This window comes from Halichondria panicea, chromosome 16 (assembly GCF_963675165.1).
Source record: "Halichondria panicea chromosome 16, odHalPani1.1, whole genome shotgun sequence".
Taxonomy (NCBI): Eukaryota; Metazoa; Porifera; class Demospongiae; order Suberitida; family Halichondriidae; genus Halichondria; species Halichondria panicea.
Window position 1 is genome coordinate 4,098,900 of NC_087392.1, and position 27,234 is coordinate 4,126,133.

Consider the following 27,234-nt stretch of genomic DNA (forward strand, 5'->3'; position numbering starts at 1 on the left):
CAATTATTTCACACCCACTTAAGCAATTAAAATGTTTTCTCCAATTAAAATTCTGTACTTAAACAAACTATTGTGGTATATCTGTCAACACAAGCGTACAACTCCAAATTTCTTATGGAAAAATACTATACGTTTGCAGAAAGAATATAGCTGAAGGTAAAAAAAACGATAATTGGTACCGTGTCACGATACTGTCTTCTACTCTACACACACGAACACACTATATATACCTCGCTTGCATGCGCATGCACACCGAGGCATAATAACAACTACATGCAGTAACTGCAGTGTGGCAACTGATGGCTGTAAAACACTTGATATGTATAGCTGTATATAAACCGAGACAATATGCATGTAACTATAGTCATTACAATGTGCAGTCTTTTCCTATGACAATATAACTACTTAGAAATAAACAATGAAAGTGATTCTAATCAGTTGCTACACTACACACTTTCAAACAAAGACAGTTATTCTTCAGAAACTCGGTGTTCTTGGATGGATTGAACCCCAGTTGAGCATGTTCTATAAACTTGGGTATCCCAAGACCACTTTCAGCAACTTCACTATGTACTCTCCCAGACACCTCTGGAGGTGTATCATAACCAAACATAATGCTCTCCGCAATCGAGCCTTCACTTTGACGCAGGTTACACAGCACCACTTTGACGTTTCCTCTAAACGGCCATCGTAGGTGCTCGTCGAACTCTCCCTTCATGAGATTAACATACACTGAAATGTGCGTTCCCTTACCATCCTCAGAGCCGTTAGCATCCACACTCAAGCACAAGCAGTACCCACCAAGGTGGGAGTAAAATGGTGAACCAAGCCATTGCAACGCGTTTCGCTTATATCTCATAAAGTCAGTCATCACAAACTCAACTGGTGGGACAAACACGGTCGATTTCAGCACATGACAATCTGACTTTACATCGTCTAAATCTTCCTCGACAGCTTGTAGACGTGCCTTTAACTGTTTTACTTCTTGGTCTCGTTGATTTAGTTGGTCTTGTATTTTGAGTATTTCAGCATCTCGAGCGGCTAATTCCTGGTGTATCGTCTGATTGAAATCCCTTGGGAGCTGTTTCATAAGCTGTGTACATTGTGTAGATACTATCATCAGATGATTGTGGGTATTTTCCAGTAAATGTTTGGGCAATTCCCCACGTGGGATACGTACTTGACAACCTCCAAACGCAAAATCACACTCGACCAATTCCAATAGACAATCAGACTCTTGATGTGACTTCAAATATTTTCTTTTTATATCCAGCATTCCACATCTATTGGGGCAGGGCAAGGGGTAGTTCTCACACACAGTCCAATGCTTTGAGCTCATATCTTCATAGATTCCTTTGTACTCACAGAACTTACAAACGTGCGGACGTCTGGGGCACACTTTACAATGTTCGTCCAGTTGCACCGATGAAATCCGCTTTCCACAAGAATTTGGACAAGTAGTAATCAAAAATTTGCAATCTCCAATCTCAATATCACGGTGATGTTCAAGCGATCCCAACGTTCCTTCCCACAGACAACCTTTCTGGGGACATCGGACATTCAATTCTTTTGTCTTCCTCACAAAATACTTGTCAATCATCGTTGAGAAATTTAGAGCGTTACAAAGCGGACAAGACATGTTTTGGGAACGCACACTCTCTATACAGGTTAAACAGAAATGGTTACCACAGCAGCTCGTAAGGACAGGCTCTCTCTGAACCAGTAGACATATTGAGCATACTAGATCATCATCAGGGGTGCCTAGAAATGAGTAATCGTACCCTCCAGATTTATCTTCTTTCTTGGACATGTTCTGCAAAGAGTCGTGAATTAGTAAGCACAGTACTGTACTGTACAGCAGCTCGAAGTTAGCTTGTAAGCTTGTACAAAAACAAATAAATGCAAGACACACCGCCCTCAATTGAAGCCTTGCCGTTTGTGCTTTCATCTCTGGTAAGGGCATTTACCGGACAAGCTAGATCTAGATATCAAAACAGTGACCCGATTCGATCGGACTCCTATAGACCTTGCCTAGCGCCTGCTTGCCCCATGGACAGGTGTTACTGGTATGAGCGTGAGCATGGAGAGCTGGCTCCTGGTGAAAGGGTGCTCTTCCAACAGGGTGGAATCAGACTCTACGATGGGGAAGAAAGAGTGAGACAATGATCTGAACACCTAACAATGCTCATAGTCTGTTTCTTGAAGCTATAGGGATGCTACTGATATCTTTGTACCTAACTACTTACTTGTAGAATGCCTAACTGTGTATCTACATCTACAACTATCATTTATTTGCTCCAAAACAAATAATTTATACAAATTCTCGTAACGTATGGACGTGTTTATCTGTAGACCACGTTTGAGAGTGGCAATCTCCAGCTGACCACACACCGGCTGATCTGGGATGACGAAGACCAGGAGGTGGGTGGGTGTTGTTTCAATGCTGTAACCTCAAGCGTCCAGTTTTCGCACTATACCCCAGATATAGTCATCTATGCCTTTTAAAGAATCCGATAGAGTCCACTCCCTAAGATTACAACTATGTTCATTATCTGTATTGTAGGGCCGTGTAATAGCGTTTGACCTGGCCCTGGTAACAGCAGCAGAGCACATTGCCCCAACATTCACTAAGAGGTGAGCTTACACTCTCTAAGACTTATATAATAGCGTATCATGTGACTTTGTTATTTTGTCGTCCTTTAGTGCCAAGATTTTGCTCAAACTGGCAAAGGCTCCAGCCACAAAGCCCCAGGGTCCGTCAGTGATTGAGAAGGCTGCCTATATCAGACTGTCATTTCGCAAAGGAGGTCAAAATGAGGTACATGTATATAGGTGTGTTTTGTTCCACGGAGATGGCTGTGCTGTATTTGTGTGGTAGATAGGCTATACCATAAAACTGCTTTCGTTTCCAGATGTCATCTAATCCCCCAAAATGGTGTACATGTATTTCCAGTAGCTGAAAGTAACATGTGTATATTTTACGAACCTTACTTGATATCTGTAGTGTCTCACTTTGCTGAAGGAAGCTCTAGCCTCTAGACAGTGGGAGAGGATTGCAGTGGCTCCAGCCAAGGGGGTGAGTGAGTGAGTGAGTGAAGCACTAGCCAAGGGGGTGAGTGAGTGAGTGAGTGAAGCACTAGCTCTAACAGCCTATGCCTGCATTTGTTTACCATTGCTACATGTATCAGGCTTTAATTGTGTTGTGATTCATTTCTTTTCTGACGAATCTGACACACCTTTACAGCCAATTTAAGAGGGTGCGCATTTGCTTAGTCACTATACTAGCTGTATTGTAGAAGGTGACCACACGTACAGGGTGTTAATGTGTGTATAAGATGCTCGAAGGATGGGTACTGTCATGTGGTTACTAGTTTGACTCTCCACAGGCCCAGCTAAAGATGAGGTCTGGTATCATGGGCATAGAGCGAGGCATTGAGAGGAAGCAGAAAGAAACTAACAAAGAGGTCAACGAGGTGAGCTTTTGTGTGTATGGAGGGGGGGTTGTCATACCCAGACGAGCCTCCGAATTAAGTGAGCAGCCCTTTTGATCGTGGTGTACACCCGTAGTACCCATTGTAGAAAGGTACTGTCTGGAAAAATTGAGATGGTTCTTGTACTGTACATGTACATAGCAGGAGTTTCTTACTGTTTTGTCAAACTTTGTCTTGAATGTACTTTTTGCTCTACTCAGGCGTTCAAAGACCTTGATGCACTCATTGATAAGGTAAGTACAATTGAGGGATTTGTGGGTTCCTTATTCTGTTGCGTGTATGTCAATACCTACCAGACATGTAATTAGGGGAAATGTGATTTCCCTTTCTTTGTTGTGTACGTTGTGTACATTGTATGCAGTGTTGTAGTGCATAAAAAACATTGTCTTTTTATTGCCATAGGCTAAGAACATGGTTGGACTTGTTAATAAATTCGCCGCCAAAATAGAAGAAAAGAAAGGTTCATTATCAGAAGATGAGGTTAGTATTCCCTGTCATACGTACACTTGTGTACACACTGTTGCTATAGACTATCCAGTTCAAGGCGTATCTACTCAGTGTGGGTATTGCAAATCCTGTAACAAAGTAAGTATAATTATGTTTACATGTACAGTGAAACTGTGGTCACCCTGTTAATATAACCAAGTTACATTCTCCAAAATGTCCGTACATAGCTTGTGTTCGACTGTTAGCAGGCCAATGTTAGATTACCCATACAAGGGCGACCTTGTGATACAAGTTTCACTCGATCCACTGAACTCTTTTCCTATTAGAGAGACCCACGGCTCTGGTTCTGCCTATCACAAGGAGCTCTCTAAAGAACTGGCGACATTTCTGGACAATCCATTACAGGTTAGCTAGTCCCTCCATAATTAGTTTGCAACGTTTCTTGTGTAGGTATATTTTAGGGCCATAACTTGAGTCTACATGGTCCAATTGAAGCCTGTGTACATCATAAGAGTGGGTTTATCAACAATATTTGGGAACTAGTAATTTAGTTTTTGCTAAGGTATGAGGTTGATGTTTCCATGCAGGAGTGCGGAGGAATGATGAGTCTCTCTGATGTCTACTGTCGCTTCAACAGAGCCAGGGGAATGGAGGTGAACTGGAATATGTAGGGTTTAGAGGGCAACTGTGGTGTGGGTATGGAGGGTGTAGAGGATAACTGTGGTGTGGGTATGGAGGGTGTAGAGGATAACTGGGGTGTGGAGGGTGTAGAGGATAACTGGGGTGTGGAGGGTGTAGGGTGTAGAGGATAACTGGGGTGTGGAGGGTGTAGAGGATAACTGGGGTGTGGAGGGTGTAGAGGATAACTGGGGTGTGGAGGGTGTAGGGTGTAGAGGATAACTGGGGTGTGGAGGGTGTAGAGGATAACTGTGGTGTGGAGGGTGTAGGGTGTAGAGGATAACTGGGGTGTGGGTATGGAGGGTGTAGAGGATAACTGGGGTGTGGGTATGGAGGGTGTAGAGGATAACTGGGGTGTGGAGGGTGTAGAGGATAACTGTGGTGTGGAGGGTGTAGGGTGTAGAGGATAACTGGGGTGTGGGTATGGAGGGTGTAGAGGATAACTGTGGTGTGGGTATGGAGGGTGTAGAGGATAACTGGGGTGTGGAGGGTGTAGAGGATAACTGGGGTGTGGAGGGTGTAGGGTGTAGAGGATAACTGGGGTGTGGAGGGTGTAGAGGATAACTGGGGTGTGGAGGGTGTAGAGGATAACTGGGGTGTGGAGGGTGTAGGGTGTAGAGGATAACTGGGGTGTGGAGGGTGTAGAGGATAACTGTGGTGTGGAGGGTGTAGGGTGTAGAGGATAACTGGGGTGTGGGTATGGAGGGTGTAGAGGATAACTGGGGTGTGGGTATGGAGGGTGTAGAGGATAACTGGGGTGTGGAGGGTGTAGAGGATAACTGTGGTGTGGAGGGTGTAGGGTGTAGAGGATAACTGGGGTGTGGGTATGGAGGGTGTAGAGGATAACTGTGGTGTGGGTATGGAGGGTGTAGAGGATAACTGTGGTGTGGAGGGTGTAGGGTGTAGAGGATAACTGTGGTGTGGGTATGGAGGGTGTAGAGGATAACTGTGGTGTGGGGTGTGGAGGGTGTAGAGGATAACTGTGGTGTGGGGTGTGGAGGGTGTGGAGGATAACTGTGGTGTGGGTATGGAGGGTGTAGAGGGCAACTGTGGTGTGGGTATGGAGGGTGTAGAGGATAACTGTGGTGTGGGTATGGAGGGTGTAGAGGGCAACTGGGGTGTGGGGTGTGGAGGGTGTAGATGATAACTGTGGTGTGGGTATGGAGGGTGTAGAGGATAACTGTGGTGTGGGTATGGAGGGTGTAGAGGATAACTGTGGTGTGGGGTGTGGAGGGTGTAGAGGATAACTGTGGTGTGGGGTGTGGAGGATAACTGTGGTGTGGGTATGGAGGGTGTAGAGGGCAACTTGGGTGTGGGTATGGAGGGTGTAGAGGATAACTGGGGTGTGGGTATGGAGGGTGTAGAGTATAACTGTGGTGTGGGTATGGAGGGTGTAGAGGATAACTGTGGTGTGGGGTGTAGAGGATAACTTAACTGGGGTGTGGGGTGAATGTGGTGTGAAAGGAAAGTGTGTGGTATATGAAGGGTGTGGTTTTGTTTGTACACTAGGGCAGTTCTATGTATTCCCGAGGGCGCAACTACACGAGGGTAAAATCCAATACACACAAATTCATGGGTACAGGTTGCTCTGACAAACCACATTCGTGTTCGGCCTAGAGTATACTGTTTCAATATAGTATCAGAGCACATCACGGTACAAGTATGTATGTCTCTACTGTTAGCTTTGTTTCCTTTCCCCAGCTTGTTTCTCCAGAAGACGTGGTGAACGCTTGCAACCAGTTTAAAAGTTTGTCATTACCCCTAAGGTGAGCTAGACTACCACATTAATTAAAGGTTCATTTTAAATTCTCACCCCAAAGCTCAAGCATTGCATTTTTACAGGGCTAATCAAAAATTAGTATTCTCGGTAATGGGCTTAAAAATATAATACTCTACTTTCTCTTTCAGAATGCGCAGATTTGACAGTGGCGTGCTTGTGGTTCAATCCCTCTCACACAGTGAGGAGGTCATCATTAAAACAACAGCTGAACTGGTAAGCATCTACGACACTCTTTCTGTTTAGCTGAGAGTCACATGATTGTTACTATGGCCACAGATTAAGGAGAGTGGGTCTCTGACAGCTGAGGAGCTCTCTAAACACAGTGGAGTGTCCATCATGCTAGCAAACGAAAGGTATATACAGTGTATAATTATTATGCACACCACAAGAGAGATGTTCTGAGCTTTCCATTAATAATGAAGAATATTCTTTGTATACTTAGTGCAATGAAGCATCTCTATACATCCCCACACTCTCCCCACTGTAGCTACACTGTTACCACTATTACTAGATTCTAACGAATAATACTGATACAAATATATTCTTTGCCAGGCTGTTGGGGACAGAAAAGGTTGGTCTGGTTTGCCGAGACGATTCAGTGGAGGGACTTCGGTTTTACCCTAATAGATTTCTAGAAATGGACACATAGATATAGCTGCCTAACTCAAGTTGCATTGTTCTTTTCATTATTATACTTATGTGTGTAGCTAGTTTCACATTGTGCATCATGTTGTCTCCCAATTCGAGCTTTTGAGTCCACGTAGAATGATACACCGGCCGCCAATGTATCATAAAATAATTTGTTGTGCCCTAAAATTGGTGTCGCCATCTGACATTGTTCAAGTAAAGATCGTTAATTCAACGCAACCAAAACTAGCTTTGATTCGATGTTTACCAATTTTAAAGGCTGTTACTGTGACGACAAGAGGGGTGGGGCTCAACACAACTGCAAAAAGAAGCCCCATGGCTGCAAAAGATCTCGAGCCACTTCAATGGCTACTGACAAAAGGATTCTACACTAAAAACGAGCTAGGAAAACTGTGCTCTTGTCTTGGATACCCTAACAACCTGTTGCTGAATTGTCTACATGATGCTACTAAAGTCAAGTTTTCTCTAAGAAGGGAGTACTTGAAATTTCTAGCTGGGAAGCCATTGGAAGAAAGCTTTATCAATCAGTTATTGGAGTCTAAATACTTGAAACAATGCTTAGAGAAGAGATTCAATAGACAAGATGCAAAGCACAACATAAAAGTCATAAAAAAAGCAATGTGGCTTCTTCGTCATCAGAAAATGTCGTTTAACGAAATATCGGAGGGTCGAGTAGCATTTGAGGTGTACTGCTGTGAAGATGGAAGTGGTCTTTTGGTAGCTGTAGAAAATGTTCTCTTGGCTCTCAAAATGGTGGAAAAAGTAATTTCTTCTTCAAAGTTGGAGTGTGAGATTCAAAAGCAGCAGCATATTGCGGACGTACCATCCCGTATACAACTATACGAATTCTTCGACTTAGTGTTACTGACTAAGAACTCTGTTCATGTTGAACTGGAAATGAAATCAAACTCAGATGAGGAAAAAGTTACTAGTATAGCATCAATTCCTAATCTGGATCAAATGTGGATGACATCTGACCAGAAGATTCTTACATTTCTTGACGAACAGTACAAGCTATCCCTATACAAAGAAGTGAAGCCAGCGTCTGAAACTATAGAAGAAGAGCACGTTGTGTCATCTGCACCAAGGAGATATCTCAAGGCACTGTCAAAAGAACAGCTTCATGCCATCTGTCCGTCGTTAGAGTTCTCCCAATCACAGCTTCATCAGGCGAGAGGGAGGGCAGTGGTGCAAAGTGGCAGGTCCACTGGAAACTTTATTTCACTATCTAGTTCTAGGAAATCTTTTCCTAGCGTTCTTCAAGCCGACTTTGAGGGTCCTCAGTCACAGTATGTGTCAAGAAGAGCAAGATGGCAATCTCCTTCAAAGCGATCACTCAGAAAACTCGCTAAGTTCCCGCAAATGAGTATCACCGAAGAAAAAGCAAGTCCTGAGCAGGCAAAACATCCTGTTTTCAATGAACGTGTCGAGTCTGCTTTGAAATCTAGAGAAACTCTCCCTACCTCATTCAGTGGTATCCTTCAGCTAACTAATGACAGCAGTGCATCAAGACTATTTTCTTCCCCACAAACACCATACAGTGATACCAGCCGCCCCTGTACAGAACCTGAACCAGGGAGAAGACAGCGCCCTTTGCTGTGTGATCCTATAGTTAGCCCAGAAGAGCTACATCAACATCAAGGACAAATGGACGACCTGAGGTGGGCCTCTCTGAAACTGAACCCGGCGTATGAAATCAGTAGACCTCCAACTTCCTTTGAGGTTAGTTGCAGTATTCATGATAACATAAAGTGTGGAAAATGTGCAGAGCTTGACTTAATCGTAGATATGGTACAAGATCTATTGAGTCTAATGTTGTTTTTCATAGGTGTGGGTACCTCCTTCAAATGCAACACGGAAGCTGTCCTCAAGAGTTCGATTCAATCGACCTGACATAGACTAGCTCATATAGCTAGTGACCATGTTTAGTGACTCGAAAAAGTCTAGTCTGTTGTGTAGGCATTTTGTGTATTAATCTCACTGAGGCCATAATCAAATATAAACATAATTTTTTTATGTATGAAGATCAAATATTGCTTTTGTTTGTGGAAATCTTTACCAAATCAATACCCACGTGGCAGAACCATCCTCACTATATAAATCCACTGAGCCCAGAGAACTTAAATTAATACTACATGGTCTAAATGGCATCTGGTAAGTAGACTTGGGTCCAAATCTCGTTGGCTTTCTAGCTCCATCTTTCATGCAGATGAAGACAACAAGGGTCTTGGCTTTGTCAAGTTTTACCAGTCACTTGCAGAGGTACGTACATTTGGCTATAAAATTACAGCGAATTAATAACGCTGAATTAATAAACATAAATCAATAACTTAACTTCATTTTCAGAAACCAAACACTACTGTTAGGATTTTCGATCGAGCTGTGAGTGATATAATGTTTTGTCTGTACTAAATGTAGATGCACTATTCACTGGTATTCACATTGCAGGACTACTACACAGTGCATGGCAATGACGCTCTGTTGGCTGCCACTGAATTCTTCCACACACATACCGTGATAAAGCTCTTCGGAGCAGGTCAGTACTCTCTCATAGTGTATCACGAGTCCTCCATCGCTTTTAATAATTATTACATACATGCACGAGGTGGGTCTATTTTTATTCCTTTTAGTTTGAGCAGATCCACCACCCCCACACACACTTCACAGGGAACCACACCTTGCAGTCTGTTAGTCTAAGCAAGGCTCACTTTGAGGCATTCCTTCGTGACCTGCTCCTAGTGAAGCAGTATCGTGTTGAGGTGTTTCGCCGTGCCAACAACGATCAGTCCAGCTGGAAGGTGGAGTTTAAGGTGCGCTTGCAAGTGATCATCATACACGTTGTTATGTCCAGCACGTTTGAGCAGTACTAACCTAATTAACCTTTCATCTGAAAGCTTTTGATGAGCTTTTTCGGATGTTACTTTTGGGTCCATATTTGGTCAAAGTGTATTGTACAGTAAAAGTTGAACCCTTTATCTAAAAGAAAAAAAAAGGAAGTATTACGTCAGAACTCAAGTTATGGCTGTTCAAAGAGTTGATTTTTATTCATTCTCAAGTGACATAGCTTTAGCTATTATATTCAGCTATTTTATATGGTGTGTCAACTATATTATCTGTGTTCCTGTATACGTAAGTTAGAATATTGTACGTTTATCCCCTGTAGGCGTCGCCTGGCAACCTGCAGCAGCTGGAGGAGGTGTTGTTTGGAGGTGGTGGAGAAGAGGAAGTGACTTCCACAGTACTGGCCATTTCCTATCAGCTGAGGGACGGGCTCAGAAATATGGGCGTGGCGTATTGGGACGTTTCCCGGGTGGAGTTGGGAGTGGCAGAGTTTGTGGACAATGACCACTTCTCTAACTTAGAGGTGGGTGAGGGCCATACATTGTATAATCGATACGTTACGTGTACTTCTAACCCGAGGCCGGGCCGTGGCCAGCAGGTTATAGTAGTCGTTTGGTTTGTTTGTTTGTAATTTCTGAGTCTGCTTTACGTGGATGCCATAGCACTGCGTTTAGAGAGCATGGATAGCCCCCACACAACAAGTTATTAGTGTCAATAGTGGCAAATTTTAAATGTTAAACTTCATTGTCGAATAAAAGTGAGCAAAAGCGAACCCTTTATACAGTTAACAATACCGATGCATTAATTAACTGTAGCTTCCCTCGTCCTGCACTCACTGCACACACAGGCCGTGCTGGTACAATATGCCCCCAAGGAGTGTGTGGTAGTGGGTGGGGATGGTAGCTCTGATGGGACCAAGATAAGACAGACGCTTCAGCGTAGCAACGTTGTTGTGGTCACTAAGAGAAAGAAAGGTTCATACATGTAGGCCCATACAGCATTTTAGAGAGCAAATTATTTGTGTATAGGGATTCAACTTTTGCAGGCTAAATCTAGAGCAAATCAAAAGTGTGCATTCATCATTCACTAATAATTAGGTGCATGTCTCTTATGTTTCTCAGCTGAGTTTAAGATTGGTGATATTGCTCAGGACTTGGGACGACTACTGAAGCTGGAAGATGGAGCTACTGCAAACACACTGCGTATGTCTTAACCACAGCCATCACAATTATTAAAACACTAAGCCTTCAGTCTATCAGCTACTATGTGTACCCGAAATTCACGTTTAGATTGTAGGTCTTAGACTAGTGCATTTTGTGTTTTATGCTTACATGTATGTTATATCGGTCGAGTACTGTTGGCCCAAACACCACACACACTTGTACACAGCTCAGCTTGCGCTTGAACTGGCAATGGGTTCCCTCTCTGCACTGATCAAATACCTAGAGGTAACCTGGTAGCCTAAGAGTTAGTTCAGTTTAGTGCACTGCACGTAATGTTAGTTTTTCTATAAACATTTTAAGTACTATGGTTTTAACATTTGCAGCTACTTTCCGATGAGTCTAATTTCGGGATGTGTCGTCTGACGAGCTTTGACCTCTCTCAATACATGCGTTTGGACAGTACGGCCGTGGTGGCATTGAACCTTGACCCCCAGCCCAATGACTCCCGGCTCATGTACCTCAGCGGACTACTCAACAAGTGCTGCACGTCACAGGGTCAAAGGTTACTGGGGCAGTGGGTCAAGCAGCCACTCTTAGACAAGAACAAAATAGGTACGCGTACGTATGTACTGCTGCTTATGGCAGTGGTAACTTTTAACGGAACTAGAATGTCTATAAGATGCAATCCTATTCGGCTACAGTGCCATCCCTATTGGAAGACTCTCTGTAATAATAAGGACACCAATGTCACAGTCCATTTATATTTCTGTCCACCGACTCTGACCACCCTCCCGCAGATGAGAGACTGGATCTAGTCGAGTGTTTCTTCTCCGACGCCCACTTGCGAGTCAGCTTGCAACAAGAGCACCTCAAGTGTGTCCCTGATCTCTTCAGACTATCCAAGAGACTCCAGCGTGGCAATGGCTCACTTCAGGTGTGTGTGTGTGTGGGGGGGGGGGGGATCGAGCTACAAATATAGGACACTACTCTCATCAATGGGTCCCATCTTTTTTTGTATGAAAATTGTATCCTCCGAATATAAAGGACGCTTTTTTTTATACGTAACTGTCAAGTGCCATTGATCAATATTTGTGAGCTTGTTTGCTTCAAATTTCACCACAAAAATAATTTGGGGTCAGTTTTCGGTAAAAAAGCCTTATGTTTTATTTAGCACATTGTTTTATATAATTATGTGATGAAAATAATAGATGATCATGTTTTCAGCAACTCAATAGTTTATAGCATTGAAATTTCTAAGTCTCGATAACGTTGCTATAATTATTGCAGGACTGTGTACGTATCTATCAGGCGGCGAGTCGGTTGCCTCTGCTAATATCAGCACTTGAGGAGCATGAGGGTACACACAGGCAGCTGCTTACTGACGTGTTCATCACTCCTATCAATGTGGGTGTGGTTTGAGTCTAGCTGAGCTGATTTGTATACGTATCATGCTTTAGAGCTATAAATGCTTTAGAGCTATACATTTTTCTTGAATTGGCCGTTATCATTTAATGGCAAGTGTGCGAGTTTTTCACTTTGGCCTGTGTAGTGTTGTGCATAATTACATGTAGGTGTATGTACATGTAGCACCATTAGAAGGCTTACCATGTTGCCACTCTCTTATCAACCTCTTTAGGAGCTGAGTAGTGATCTTTCCAAGTTCTGTGAGATGGTAGAGTCCACGATAGATCTGGATATGGTGGAGCATCGGGAATTTGTCATCAAGCCAGATTTTGACGATGGACTGACTCGTGAGTGCTTGGATATATTGCAGCTATGTATTAACTGTACGTACATTCCTATGATCAACAGAGTAGTGCGCAAGCCACGTATACTTACGATTTAGATTGTTTTTTGGGAGAGGAGGGAGGTTTCTCTAAACCCATTTCAGATGTTTTCATGATTTGGTCCTTATATTTAGTTTCTCATTAGTCATAGTATAGTTTTTAACGAAGAGAGAGGGGATGAGCCCAGGAAGGTCTGTAATCCCCTAGAGAGCTATTAAATCAGTATGCGTATATGCCAGTACATGCACATGTATGTCTAGAATTTAATTGTGATGTTGTTATCTTAATTGCTAAGTTATTGTTTATTTCCCTACGAACCATGTTTTCAGAACTAAGGCAAGAGATGGAGGAGTTGGAATCTAAAATGAATTCACAATGTCGAAAGGTGATTACCTCATTACCTACTAGTAGTGTATCACATACACCACCCCTACCCCATCTCAGGCTGCCAATGAGCTGGGTCTGGAGCCGCTAAAAACCATTAAACTGGAGAGCAACTCACAGCTGGGACATTACCTCAGAATCACGAAAAAGGTGAGAATTAATAGATGTACGTAGTGTATTTGAGCATACGTTAATTTCCGTGATTACCATTAACAGTATTAATCGAGCTTTGTGGAAATTTCGTATTCATTAACCCGAGGCGCGTGGGCGGCCACGGGTTATAGTAGTCGTTTGGTTTGTTACCCGAGGCGCGTGGGCGGCCACGGGTATAGTAGTCTGTTGGTTTGTTTGTTTGTTTGTCTGTTTGTTTGTCACAGGTATATCTACTCACCTGGGTACCACAGCACTGTGTTTACAGCATGGATAGCCTTCACACAACAATATCTTGCTTTAAGTAGTGGCAGATTTTGATGTTAAAGCTTCTTTGTCGAGCAAAAGCTAAGAAGCTTGAACAAGCTTGTGACTAGGTCTGCTTACCTGGATGTTCTAGCACTGCGTTTACAGCATGAGTAGCCTCCACACAACAAGTTAGTACTTTGGATAGTGGCAGCTTTCGGTATTAAAGCTTCGTTGTCTAATAAAAGCGAGCAAAATGTAGCTTGAACAGAACTTGCACATGCGTTACTTATAACTGAAGTGATCCTGTACCAAGAACGATGGAACAGGGTCACTAAAGTAGAAAGCTGTATATACCAGGAACAATGGAACAGGGTCACTAAAGTAGAAAGCTTGAATTATAGCTCCTGCTGCTTAGCTGACTGGGATCCTATTCCATGCAGGACCTGGAGCCATACTTCTCTGAGACTCCAAGCTTCTTTGCTGTGATCCTAATCCACAGTGCATATATCTATAGTACCACTACCTGTTCTCAAATTTTCAGCATCCCTCCAGTCTGGTTTAGTTTTATTTCTCCGTAGTTGCTGTGCAAGTCATACGTGATAACAACATCACCGTATGCACTGCATTATAATCATGTCACCAGCTAGCCGAGGGTTTGCACTTTAGTGCTCTAGTTTGTTTGTTTGTTTGTGACAGGTGAATCTACTCACCTGGATGCCACAGCACTGCATTTACAGCATGGATAGCCTTCATACAACAAGTTATTAATTTTAATAGTGGCAGAATTTCATGTTAAACCTTCGTTGTCAAATAAAAACGAGCAAAAGCTAAGAAGCTTGTGACTGGGTCTGCTTACCTGGATGCTCTAGCACTGCGTTTACAGCATGGGTAGCCTCCACACAACAAGTCAGTACTTCTAATAGTGGCAGCTTTCGGTGTTAAAGCTTCGTTGTCTAATAAAAGCGAGCAAAATGTAGCTTGAACAGAACTTGCACATGCGTTACTTATAACTGAAGTGATCCTGTACCAGGTCCAGAAACAATGGAACAGGGTCACTAAAGTAGAAAGCTGTATATACCAGGAACAATATTGGAACAGGGTCACTAAAGCAGAAAGCTTGCTTTAGCTGACTGGGATCCATGCAGGACCTGGAGCCATACTTCTCTGAGACTCCATGCTTCTTTGCTGTGATCCTAATCCACAGTGCATATATTTATAGTACTACTACCTGTTCTCAAATGTTTCAGCATGCCTCCAGTCTGGTTTAGTTTTATTGCTCCTGAGTTGCTGTGCAAGTCATGCATGATGATGATAACAACATCACTATATGCACTGCATTATATCAGTCTTCTGGTTTCTTTATAATCATGTCACCAGCCGAGGGTTTGCACTTTAGTGCTCTAGTTCATCCAGTTATTGTTTGATTTTCAGGTGGATAAGTGTCTCAGGGGACAATCAAAGTTCATCACTTTGGAGACGAGGAACGATGGTACAAAGTTCACGACCTCATCGCTACGTAGCCTGGGTGAAGACTATCGTGCCCTCAAGAACCAGTACCAATCCTTGCAAGCCTCCCTCGCTAGTGAAGTGGCTCAGATAGCAGCTGGCTACGCTGAGCCTCTCCTCGAGTTGAACCTGATCCTGTCACGTCTTGATGTGATTGTGAGCTTTGCTTGTGTGTCCGCCACTGCTCCCACATCTTATGTGCGACCTACCATCACCAACAGAGGTGAGGTGCTAATATGTAGTGTCTGCTGTAACAAACTGTTTAATTGCATGTGTGTGTACGTGTGTGTAATTAAGCTTATATGCACAGTTCCCTCCCCTCCCCATTAATCTTATTGTTTTAAATACGTAAGTGTCTCTCTTTTATGCCTGTTTTCTCGAGGAAAGGTGTGAATTTAAATCTTTAGTACAGTTGAGCCTCGATTATCCGAAAACCTGGTGTCCCCACCTCATCCGGATAGCTGAAATATTCGGATACCAGGAATGACTCTCAATGAGCCACGTCCATCAATAATTCGAGTAGCCTTAGGCCCTCTGCATGCAAAATCAGCGAACAATGTTCAGATCTAGAGCTCTTACAAATGTACTAGTCTCGACATAATGCACCAGTGGACAGAACAAGGTACATGTAGCCAAATATACTGTTAAGGCTAAGCTTCTGCTAATTCAGCAACTTTCAATCATGTGGACACTTAATCAAGTTAATGCGCATGCGCGAGTAGGTGTTTGCTATGAATTTTTCATCTGGATAATCGAGAATTTAGGTGATCGGGGTTCGGATAATCGAGGCTCAACTGTATATGACTTGTACAGACATTACTTAGTTTGATCTCTCATTACCTGTGCTGCACTAGGGGAAGGTGACATAGTTTTGAAGGGAGCCCGACACCCTCTGGTAGAGATGCAAGATGAGATGGCATTCATTCCTAATGACATCACCCTGCTCAGAGACAAAGACTCCTTCCAGATCATCACTGGCCCCAACATGGGCGGCAAGTCCACCTACATCAAACAGGTGAGATTCCAAATTATTAATGACAGTTTTATCGTCATTCTTAATTACCACCCTCCCCTCTAAATTATGAACCACCTGTAAATTAAAAATTAAAGCTTAAACTTGTTTCTAGGCTCATTACAGACTGTAATGCGAACAGAGCGCCAAGTTACATGTAGGTACTCAAAGATATAGAGGCTGGGAGGAAATTTTAAATGTATGCGTGCTGGCTTGTTTGGTACCAACATTATAATTATAATTATGAAGTGATAATTCTCTGATGGACATGCTCTATAATACACTGCCAGTTACATAGGACACTTGTACACGTACATGCTTGCTTGTATGTATACATACAGGCTGGTGTGATTGTGCTGATGGCCCAGATAGGCTGCTTTGTGCCGTGTGAAAGTGCCAGCCTCCCTGTAATGGATGCTATCCTAGCGAGGGTGGGGGCAAGTGACAGTCAGATGAAGGGCGTGTCCACCTTCATGGCCGAGATGTTGGAGTCAGCTATCATTCTAAGGGTGAGTTATAGCTAGTATGAGAGTTACTGAGAGCATTTCCTTGTGAAGTTTTTTTGATCGCTAATCGAACAATCGGAATGGCCACAGTTTTTTTATGTAACTATGTGCACATGCATTCTATAACAATCATAATTATGCCTCGAGGCGTAGCCGCACGAGGGATACGGTAAAGTTGACTGTGTGTGTGTGTGTGTCTGTTCCAGCTGTAACTGCTCAACGGTTGCAATGCGCCGAAAGCTAACAGCTTCTATAGGCTTCTAGCCACGTTCTCTTGGATTTTGATTCGTGGATTAGCAAACGAAAGCTTCTTTCTCGAGTTATGGCTAGTTTGACTCACATTGAAGGCTGTTGCAGTCTCTTCAGAAATCTTTCATAGCGTCATCTGTCCGCACAAACTTTCTATTCAACATATGAGTTAGCCTTGCACTAAAGCACTAGCTTTTTGTTAGCTACAAGACTCAGAAAATATAATTATGTTAAAACAGCTAGCTAGCAGTAGCCATTTGTGAAATTGATCTCTTTGGACACACCCTTTAATTATTCCTGTGGATGTAATGCGCATGCACGCTCATTCCCCATGTGTGATATCCAAGATCCAGATCTAGATCCTCCTGGCAGAATCATCTTTTTCTTGAGGGCCTGGTAAGCCACAAAACACTACCATAATTATAACAATATAGATAACAATAATTATGCATGTACACAAGTCTCGATCTTCTTCTTAGATATTATAAATTATACACTGAACTACAGATCCTGGAAGAATCAATTTTCTTCTTTCTTGAGGTCCTGGTAAGCCACATATAAATACAACAATAGATGCATGTAAATAAGTCTTTTCTTCTCAGTGACTTTATATAGATAAGCTAACTTTAATATTATAGAAACTACTATAACACTAATACTTTTTGAGCGAAAGCATAACATGGCGAGAGAGGCATTAGCAAGCGCACGCTTGCAACACTCGTTATGCTATAGCGTGAGTATACACTTTTTTTGATATTGGATCAACGGTAAAATTATGTCTTCAGTTGCCATGACGTGAATTTTGTGGATCCAATTTCAACGATTTCTGTTATCAAAGTTTATGAGCAATAAAATTTACCAATATCGTACTGGTCCATATTTGGAAGGTTCCATATTCTAAGGTTTCGTAGAAATTAATGTTGGACATTGGATCAACAGTAATACAGTTATGTCTGTTGAAAGATGTTCATCTGTATACAGACGGCAACCAAGGACTCCCTGGTGATCATCGATGAGTTGGGGCGAGGCACCTCCACATACGATGGGTTCGGGTTAGCCTGGGCCATCTCTCAGTGAGTCACACGTACTGGTTACATTCTGCATGCTGTTGCTCAAACTCGGTGTATTAAATAATCGTGATTATTTTCCTCAGCTATATTGCCACTAAAATCAAATCGTTTTGCTTATTTGCTACCCATTTCCACGAGCTGACAGCACTAGCCGACGAGGTCACCACGGTAACCAATCGTCATGTGACGGCCATCACAGCAGAAGATACTCTCACGCTGCTTTATAGAGTTAAGAGTGGTGTGTGTGATCGAAGTTTTGGTATCCATGTGGCAGAGATGGTGCAGTTCCCTCAAGGCATTATCGACGCGGCACGAAAAAAAGCAGATGAGCTGGAGTTAGCCATGAACATAGGAACAGATGGTGAGTGGACTGCATCGCGATATAGATATGCTGTGTTTGTGCTAGATATTAGGTACCCCCTTTAGCAGCTTTGGTGAAGGCCGCAATAATTGGACTTAATTTGGTACCATGTATCATGTAAATGTACTACAATGTATTTACCTGAGGCGCGTGAGCGGCCACAGGTATACATGTAGTAGTCCGCTGGTTTGTCATCTGGGCCTGCTCACCTGGCTGCCAAAGCACTGCGTTTACTGCATGGATAGCCTCTACACAACAAGTTATTAGTTTTAATAGATGTTAAAGCTTTGTTGTTGTTTAAAAGCGAGCAAAAGCTAAGAAGCTAAGAAGCTTGAACTTGCACGTTGGCTAGCTCATAGATAGAAGAGGAAGAGGGATTGGTAGCGGAAGCAGTGGACGTGATACATTTTACATTGAATCTGCAGTAAAACCTCGAAAACTATCCGCACTACGCCCTATATGCGAGGCTATTTTGCCGGGTAACTCGCTCAAAATTAGAAGTTGTGTTTCTTCAAGACATAATCTCTTTCAGCAATTTATAATGTATATCATGCCCAGTCTGTGAGCCACGTGTAGTACTTGCTAATGAATGACCACACCCAGTAAAATTATATAGCTAAAACGTGCAAGCGTGCTGGTTATAACAATAGGTATAGACCTTTAAATATAAGTGAGTTGCATGGACTGAGCTTATTTGTTTGTGGTTTATTTATGCACTGTGTGTAGAAATACGCTATCAGCTTGGCTAGCCGGACCACGCCCATCTACAGCTTTGGCTTGTTGACACAGCCTTGATTAAACCGCGGGTAAAGCGGATGTTACTCGAGGGTACTTCCGTTACCAATCCCTTTTCCGGCTAGCTCTACACGCGACCTTTATTCAAGGTAGATCTACATATTTGCAGCTGAAGTGATCCTTTACCGGTCTCTATTTTATAACTGAACACTCCTCTGGTTTTTATAGATCTATTATTCATGTCAACAGCCGAGGAAAGCACTTCTCAGTGCTCTAGTTCTTATTAGTTGAGTGATGTGATGCGTACGTGTAACTTCTGAAATTGATTCTTGGTGTGATGAGTGCATGATGACAAAATTGATTGCCGATTGCTCAATACCACAATTGGTTGGTTAATTATTATTGTTCCTAAATTCTATACCATACATACGTATATATGGCCTTGTTGCTACAAACTGTATCTTTGTATCACGCCACCTTACCCTTGTATAATTATGTATTTTTTGTACGATATTGATGAGCTAGGAGAGTTTGTGCATGTATGCATGTATTCAACGTGCATTTAATTATGCTAGGCTCTTCTTTTTGAGTGACAAAAACTGCATGTATCTACAAAAATTCTACAAAAATTTTACAGCTGCTATATAGTTGATTAGAAGAACACTTGCAGTTTGCGGACACATCTGGTTATCTATAGTCAGTTTAATTAATGCTTGCTGTGCTGGATGAATGACTGTGTACTGATGTATGTGATGGCTGGAGTATTTTTAACTCGATGAGCGGAGCTTGTCTATATAATCACGTTCTGTAATAGGAGCCAGGTCATCAATGTATGATAGCCTCAGCTGGTCGGGCCTCAAGCTACTACGGTCAGCTACCTCTCTGGCTCCATCTGCGTAAGTAGTTAGATCAACGTTATCTCTTTGCTGGACGTAATCGGCTACTTCAAATTGTTCTTCGTTATTGTCATTTGTTATGTGGTACCTTGCTTGCTGGTTGTTAGCTTGCCATTTTCTCAATGCATAGTTTTTCAAATCAGTAAATTTTGAGCTCTTTAGTATGTAAATATGATAGCCAACCATTACAACAAACGAAGTTAAAGCTACAGCCATTGAAATGTTTGCCAGAATCATTTGCTTTCCATTAGTACCACTCACGTAGGATGTCCCACTTGCTAAAAAAGCCACATTTAAGAGGAAGAGTGTTTCAAGTGAATTTGTAAACCAGGTTTGGTAAATGGGATTGTTTAATAGTTTAAGACCAAGTAGTCCAAGAGCAAAACTTTCTGCTGATAGTACAGGGAGAAAAGTGTCTCTAGCGATAGCAGTTATTAGATTTTGACCAATCAGAGTAAAGAGGAGTAGTCCCACCCAGTAGCGATGTTTTGGAGTGAATGGAGCATGGTATGCGTCCATGAAGCCAGTGTACTTTGTGTTCTTGGTCCATTTCATAAGCTTCCAATTTGAACACCGAGGTAACCATTGTCCAAAAAAGAGCAGTACAGTGAACAATCCACTTAGAATTAGGATTATGGCAGCAGCGACAAACTGAGGGATGTGACGAGGAGTGAAATATTGAATGTTGGCATTGTACAGCCAAACGGTTTGATGTAAACCTTCGGGATAGAGCAAGCTGACCGACTGTAATGCAGCTATGATGAATCGTATGAGTTTGGAATAAGAGAGTAGAATAAGCGTGCCTAAAGCAGCAACTGGGTTTCTGTTGGAGAGAAGCTTTGAGAATGAGTCTGAGTACTTACTTATAGTAATGATGAGAAACATCAGAAGAAACAAATAAGCTGGAAAGACAAGTTGAAGTAGCACCTTTGCTGTAGAGTCCATTCCATCGTAAAAACAAGTTTCTATTCCAAAATCAAGATTCACCCATGATATGAATATTGTTAGAAAATTGTTTTGTGATAAAAATGTTGCTTTATTTGCTGCTAATATGTTAGCGTAGAAGATTAATCCATAAATATTTCCAGTTGCTATGGTGACATTTAGCAAAAGAATAAAAGCAACAAGCGCTAGGCCTGCTAAAACAAACGGAATTATTAGGAAAAGGAAAACATTTGAGCATTCCATACATTTTGAAGTAGCCAACACAAGACTCAATCCTCGTTCACATTCTCCACACAAGACACCACTTCGATTGTAGGCACACTGTCTGTCTATCTGCTGTGGGCTGCTGAGGCTAATGTTAAGTGGTTTCTCTACGCAGTAATCGAATGGACAGTCACTAATAACAAATCCTCTATCATTGGTACTATTGGTCGTTCCAATCCAAATGTTGCTTTCTAATTGAATAGTTTTATCTTCAGGGTAGCAGTGAATTATCTGATGGGACTCTAACTTTTTGTCGCACTCACATAAGCAGTCTATTTCTGATCGATGTGGTTGAAATCCAATGGGACATATGCAGGGAAGAAAGGTCACGGAAAATGTTTGCTTTGAAATTCCCAAATTGAGGCATGGACCATCAGCATAGATTTCCACTTGAGCAGAGCTGTCTTGTGAAAATACATTGTATTTCAATTCTGTGCACTCATTGCTAACTATCCTCTTTGTCTGCCCTTCCTTTAAGCGACCAACTCCACTCGCCGTGATGACTGTACTGTAAACCGTTGCATTCACTGGGTTCCCGACTTGGTCAACTGCAGAAAGATGTACTGAAAATTCTTCTCCTTTCCTTTTATAAATCGTTGAAGATACATTGTAGTTGTCACAGAATACCACTCTAACTGGTTCTGAAGACATTGATAAGTACCCTGGAAACATGACTGTCTCTTGGATGTACTGTTGTAGTCTATTGATAACACCGTTTATTTCAGCAAGTGCATCTGTTCTGCATCTATCAAGCAAGCCTCCATAGATTGCCGACCCAGATACAGCTGAGTTATTAGTAATGAAAATATTTACTTTGTTAACTTTTTTTGAGAATATGTCATAGAGTGCGATTGTTTGTATAAAGCAATATGGGATGACAGACTCTTTATCTGGAGCTGCGTAATCTGTTCCTTGGCATTGATAGCCTCCTGTTGAATTATCAGCAATATAGATACCACCTCCTTGTAGAGCTGTGTTGCTAGTCACCTCTAAGTTGACGTTTAGCTCGTATTTGTCCTTGAGTAGATATATTTTGGTGTTTCCTCCTAAGTATAGTCCACCACCTTTAAATCTGGCAATGTTTGAGCCAATGCTGACGATTGATTTTGAAATTTTCACTAGTGAAGATATTGCGTATATGCCGCCCCCATTCTGACCGGCAAAGTTATTTGTAATCAAACTCGAACTTGTCTCCGATTTAAATACAATTGTACTCAAGTATGAATATATAGCACCACCGAATGCTTCCACTGTATTTTCAGATATTTTAATTGGGGATAATATGGACACTGTGCTCTCCCTCACATATAACCCTCCTCCAATATTACCTGTGTTATTGGTGATTGCTATTTCCTCTGTGCTATTGAAATATATGTCACATAGAACACCTCCAATTGCCCCAGGTTTGTTGTTTGTGAATGCTACTGATCCAGTAAAGTACATTTCACTGCTGGAACAGTGAAGGTAGCCAATATTGTTCGTGAAATTAATATTGTTCATCGTCAAATCTGAATGTGCTACATATATTCCCAAACCACTCATGTCAGCATGATTATCTATGAAATTAGTGTTTTCGATATGGGACTTGCTGCTGTATCTTATGAAAACTATACCACCGTAATTTCTTCGGAAGTCATTGTTTTTGATATGTATCGTGTTTGGCTGGATAATGGATTCAATGTGAACTGTCGATCCAATTATAAACATGTCATCTTTGAAAGCTTTGTTCTCAGAAAATGTGCAATTGAAAACCGATAAATATTTGTTGTTCCATATTTCTATAGCTGACCCTTCACGAGCAGTGTTATCAGTGAAAGTGCTGTCAATAACAGTAACGTTGCTTCCATTCTGAATAGCGTCAATGAAAATGGCTCCACCCACATTTTTAGCGTGATTGTGTCTGAACTCACAGCCATTGATGTGTAACAACACTGCAATATTTGCACTCACTTCAATGGCACCACCACTTACACTGTTATTGTTGCATGCAAATGTGCAGTTGTTAATGTGCATATGGCATATGTCTGTATTGATTTCGATTGCACCATAATCATCGATACTCATTAAAAACTTACTGTTGTTGATGGTTATTGCTACTTTGTGTTCATTGATACCAGAAAACTTTTCGAAAATTTCTGTGCTCTGAAATAGAGAACTTTTGTAAAATGTGCTTCCCGTGATGAACATATAGCGGACATATCCAATATGTAGATACGCATTATGGAATGTTACGCTATCTACTGAAAATTCGTCCACAAGAATGATGATATTGTTTCCGTGGAGATTAATCACAGTGTCGGTGTTGCAGTTATTGGTGCAGTATCTGATTGCTCTTACAATTTTAAAGGAACTGAGTATAAGATCTTGGTTGTCAGAGAGGTTGTGCAATCCGGGAAGAAAGTACAGAGAAACATTACTCACATTACTCAGAATATCCCCTGTCTTATTGCTAAATTGTTTAAGAGTGCTACATGGCTGTACCTTGTACTGGTGAAGGCACTGCTCAGGATCGATATCGAAATGCTGTGGCACAATGTAAACATCAGTTGTATTGCCGATGGCCAACAATGTTGACAGGATGAGCCCAAGAGAAATAATCCTGTCCATAGTTTGCCTGCTTGTGACACATTTATAAAGTTGACGTTGATAGTTAAATTTACTTCCCACACTTCGACGCTGACTCTTTCAGTGTTTCAGCTACAAACTTAGAATCTAGCAGTTTTACTTATTCTCTGAATATACAATCACTGTTATTTGTTTGTAGTTTCAGTGTTGTGAAAAGAGATGTACATCAATTAACATTAGGCAGCTGTATAGTAGTGACAATGTCATCATACATCACTGATGCCCAACCTTCTCCATAATGATTTATGTATACATCCCGCTATAGTATTGTAGTTGTATACGTTGTCAAGGTTACAAATGTGTAAAGTCATACAGTCCCCTCGATCCGTGTTATATTATTCTTATTACTCTGTCGCGTAGCCTCGAGGCATGATTTGATAAGGGGACGTTGTGATATTATATATATATATAGCATGAGAATCCTCATGTTTTATTTTCAGACAACTCGCCCTCCTGCTTGTGTGCCTATATATTACACTCAGTCTCATGCTGTATCTAATTTAGATTATGGGCATAATTTAAGTGGGATCTAATTAAGCATGATTCTAACCACTTATATGGTAGGAACGTCCTTGCTCTCTAAATGTTGAGATTAGTGGCACAGAATAGTTTAGCCTCGTTCAGAGGTTCTTACATTGAATAGGCAATCAATTGGAATGGTTTCATTTAATGACCTAGCTTATACTATTGTCTCTATGTAATGGTTAGATAATGGGCATGAGGTATCTATGCATGTGTTATAGTGTCCCAAAACTCGAGGGATGAGGGACACTATAACCATAGATACCGGCTCCTACTACTCTCAAATGAAGAAACTCAAGCTAGAATTTGCAGCAAACGAGCGGCTCCTATATTACTCTCGAACAAAACGAAAGAAAAAAGCCAAAGCTATATAGAATCCCAGCACTTCCCTACATCCAGCTCCTCCCCCATGCAGCCTTGCAGTAAACAAGCACAGCACACTGCTCAAGAAACAAGCGGCTCCTACTATATTCTCGAACAAAGCCAAAAGAAACCACTATAGAGCTTCCCTCTTCCGTTCTACAAACTGTGCTTATGTTATTGTGCTACTAGACTAAGCATCTAGCTACAATCATGTTATTACATGTGCATCTCCTTATGTGAAAATTTGGGACTTCATGAATGCATAGGTTTTCATTGATGCATTGTACTGTTTATCAACAATTCATTAATATATCGGTACATAACTTTCAGTATTAAATCATTAATGCATTATTATACTCATGCAGTGACACACATTACGTCCCTATAAATAACTTTACATGATTACCAGGTCTTAAAAGGTGTTTTGGATTATTAATTGACGGATATTTACTTGATGACTTCATAAGTTGCTGTTACCATGCATGCAGGCGGTGATGAGGAACCAGCTGCCAAGCGTAGTCGCTCGGAGAGGGTAGAGGGAGAGAGACTAATACGTCAGTTTGTACTGAAAGCCAAGGAGCTTGTGGAGGGCTCTCTGCCTGAAGCCGAAGTGAAGGCGACAATGGACGACATGAAGCGGGAGATTAGTACCAGCGACAATGCTTATGTTAAGGCAGTTATTCAATCCTGTGTTTAGTATAATTATTATCCAACACTCACATCTGTCATTCGTTATTATCCCTGTAATGCCCTAAAGTAATTTTCTTGAGTCACTATGCTTGAGTCAACACAAGTATAACTCTTTCAATCATTTATCAACCATGCATATGAATCACCACCCGTAATATGCACAATATAATAATATTATTGATTTGCCATTCATTGTTACCCCTTATATTATAATTTATGATGTATGCTCACTAATAGTCATTTACTTACAATTATTGGTTGGTATAGAGTGTATACAAGTACCCTGGATTTAGCTTCAACATTTTATGAAAACTTAGAACGAGACCTTTCAATTTGTGTCAGTGTGAAAGTGTTTGCCAATTTTGCCATACTCTATGGATGTGGAGTTCCTCTTCCATTGATGATCACCATGCATGTAGGGATTCCTTGGTTACCGTCCGTATAATCTCTCAAACAATGATGATCTTTGATAACACCAAGTTTAATACGGCAGCTGAAAGAGTCCCCGAACCACTGATTACAAGGGGATTATAGTTTAACATCTTTCCACAGCTAGTCCTTGACTTTTTATTTTGCCCGTCATTCTTTTTGACTATTCTCAAAAAGTCAGCCTATTATTCCAGTTTGGTGTACCCATTATTCCAGTTTAAAGAAAAGACAATTTATGTAGCATGAATTAATCTCTAGTGCTGAGTTTTGCAAAAGTGAAAATACTCCTCCATGCCTGCCTACATTAGTGGCTAGTGCTTACTGTACATAACTAGATGCTAGCCACATTATAAGATGTTAAATTTATGTCTACTAGACTTAAATTATCTACCCCATGGCTAGCCACTCCCAATCGGATATTTTTGCCTATAATTGTTACCCATTTGTAGCCTCGTTCCCAGGCCTTACTTTTTCTTGCTGTTGTCACTGTTCATCCATAAATCACAAGAAAGTCATAGTGAGGCAGCAAAGAAAGAAATGGGCGTACAGTTAAGAAAAAGTAAGGCCTGGTTTGGGAAATCGCGTGATCCACAAGGATTTTTATGAACGTGGGCGATATGTAGCCCACAATCGTGACATAAGGTATTCTCCCACGCATTCAGAGTTAATAAAACTGTACTGAGACAACCACCCAAGCTGTGCTGCAAGTCAGATCAGAGAACCAGCGTGGCCAGCTCTGGTGGCAGTAGCTACCTGCTATATGATAATGATGACTAAGCTATTCTTGATCTATACTAGCATGTAGAAAGACACAAGAAAAGGTAATAGTCTGATAGAATCTGAACACACAATCTAGACTAGTAGATCATCTAGCTAAGCCTAAGGTATATAGCTAGCTATAGTGCTTGCAAACTTCCAGTTCCAAGTCCATGTCCAGCTTGCTGCAGGCAAAGTTTTATTAGTCATAGATATCTGCGTGGGCAGTCCAACATCTCTAGCTCAGCATGCCCACGCTCATTTTCACCCTTCTACCACCCTTCTACCCTCACGCGACTTCCCGATACAGGCTCTCCTTTTTCCTAACTCTACGTCTATTTCTTTCTTTATTCCTCCAATTAATACCGTATTTTATCTCATTGAACGATTAAGACAGTATTTTATCTTATTGAACGATCGTGATAAAGAACAGAAAAAGGAGAGCCTGTGTAGAGGCTAACCCATTTGCATGAATTGACACTCCTGGCCGACGAGGTCACCACTGTATCTACTCGTCATGTGACGGTCATCACAACGGAGGGTGCTCTTACGCTGTTTTATAAAATCAAGAGTGGTGTGTGCGATCGAAGCTTTGGTGTCCATGTGGCAGAGATGGTGCAGTTCCCTCAGGGCATCATCGACACTGCACAGAGGAAAGCAGATGAGCTCGAGTTAGCTGAACATAGG

General features: G+C 41.7%; 4 protein-coding genes across 5 annotated transcripts; 3 read left to right on the top strand and 1 right to left on the bottom strand.

Moving 5' to 3' along the window:
* Positions 1-297: 297 nt before the first annotated feature.
* On the bottom strand, positions 298-1,924 carry LOC135350469 (TNF receptor-associated factor 6-like). Its single transcript, XM_064549275.1, has one exon. It carries the CDS (start codon positions 1,808-1,810, stop codon positions 431-433), a length of 1,380 nt encoding a protein of 459 aa, XP_064405345.1. The 5' UTR covers positions 1,811-1,924; the 3' UTR covers positions 298-430.
* A 12-nt stretch (positions 1,925-1,936) lies between these two features.
* Positions 1,937-7,142, top strand: LOC135350470 (vacuolar protein-sorting-associated protein 36-like). Its single transcript, XM_064549276.1, has 15 exons — positions 1,937-2,154; positions 2,353-2,421; positions 2,564-2,634; positions 2,704-2,818; positions 3,005-3,076; positions 3,387-3,473; positions 3,692-3,724; positions 3,894-3,971; positions 4,021-4,076; positions 4,265-4,343; positions 4,526-4,591; positions 6,318-6,382; positions 6,525-6,609; positions 6,673-6,749; positions 6,949-7,142. The coding sequence occupies exons 1-15, from the start codon at positions 2,050-2,052 to the stop codon at positions 7,043-7,045; spliced, it is 1,155 nt and encodes a 384-aa protein (XP_064405346.1). The 5' UTR covers positions 1,937-2,049; the 3' UTR covers positions 7,046-7,142.
* Positions 7,143-7,161: 19 nt separating this feature from the next.
* LOC135350467 (uncharacterized) lies at positions 7,162-9,090 on the top strand. The gene is made up of 2 exons (XM_064549274.1): positions 7,162-8,766; positions 8,873-9,090. The coding sequence occupies exons 1-2, from the start codon at positions 7,162-7,164 to the stop codon at positions 8,945-8,947; spliced, it is 1,680 nt and encodes a 559-aa protein (XP_064405344.1). The 3' UTR covers positions 8,948-9,090.
* Positions 9,091-9,094: 4 nt separating this feature from the next.
* LOC135350466 (DNA mismatch repair protein Msh2-like) lies at positions 9,095-25,626 on the top strand. 2 transcript variants are annotated; one of them, XM_064549272.1, is made up of 21 exons: positions 9,096-9,198; positions 9,254-9,306; positions 9,391-9,426; positions 9,493-9,580; positions 9,712-9,854; positions 10,208-10,408; positions 10,733-10,859; positions 11,007-11,087; positions 11,275-11,333; positions 11,432-11,660; positions 11,846-11,982; positions 12,336-12,452; positions 12,685-12,799; positions 13,165-13,220; positions 13,280-13,369; positions 15,050-15,347; positions 15,979-16,139; positions 16,478-16,645; positions 17,873-17,964; positions 18,045-18,322; positions 25,161-25,626. In XM_064549272.1, exons 1-21 carry the CDS (start codon positions 9,189-9,191, stop codon positions 25,367-25,369), a joined length of 2,748 nt encoding a protein of 915 aa, XP_064405342.1. In that variant the 5' UTR covers positions 9,096-9,188; the 3' UTR covers positions 25,370-25,626. The 2 variants fall into 2 exon arrangements, with proteins under 2 accessions (XP_064405343.1, XP_064405342.1); XM_064549273.1 differs by lacking the exon at positions 25,161-25,626 and having other exon boundaries at positions 9,095-9,198; positions 18,107-18,318.
* Positions 25,627-27,234: the final 1,608 nt, after the last annotated feature.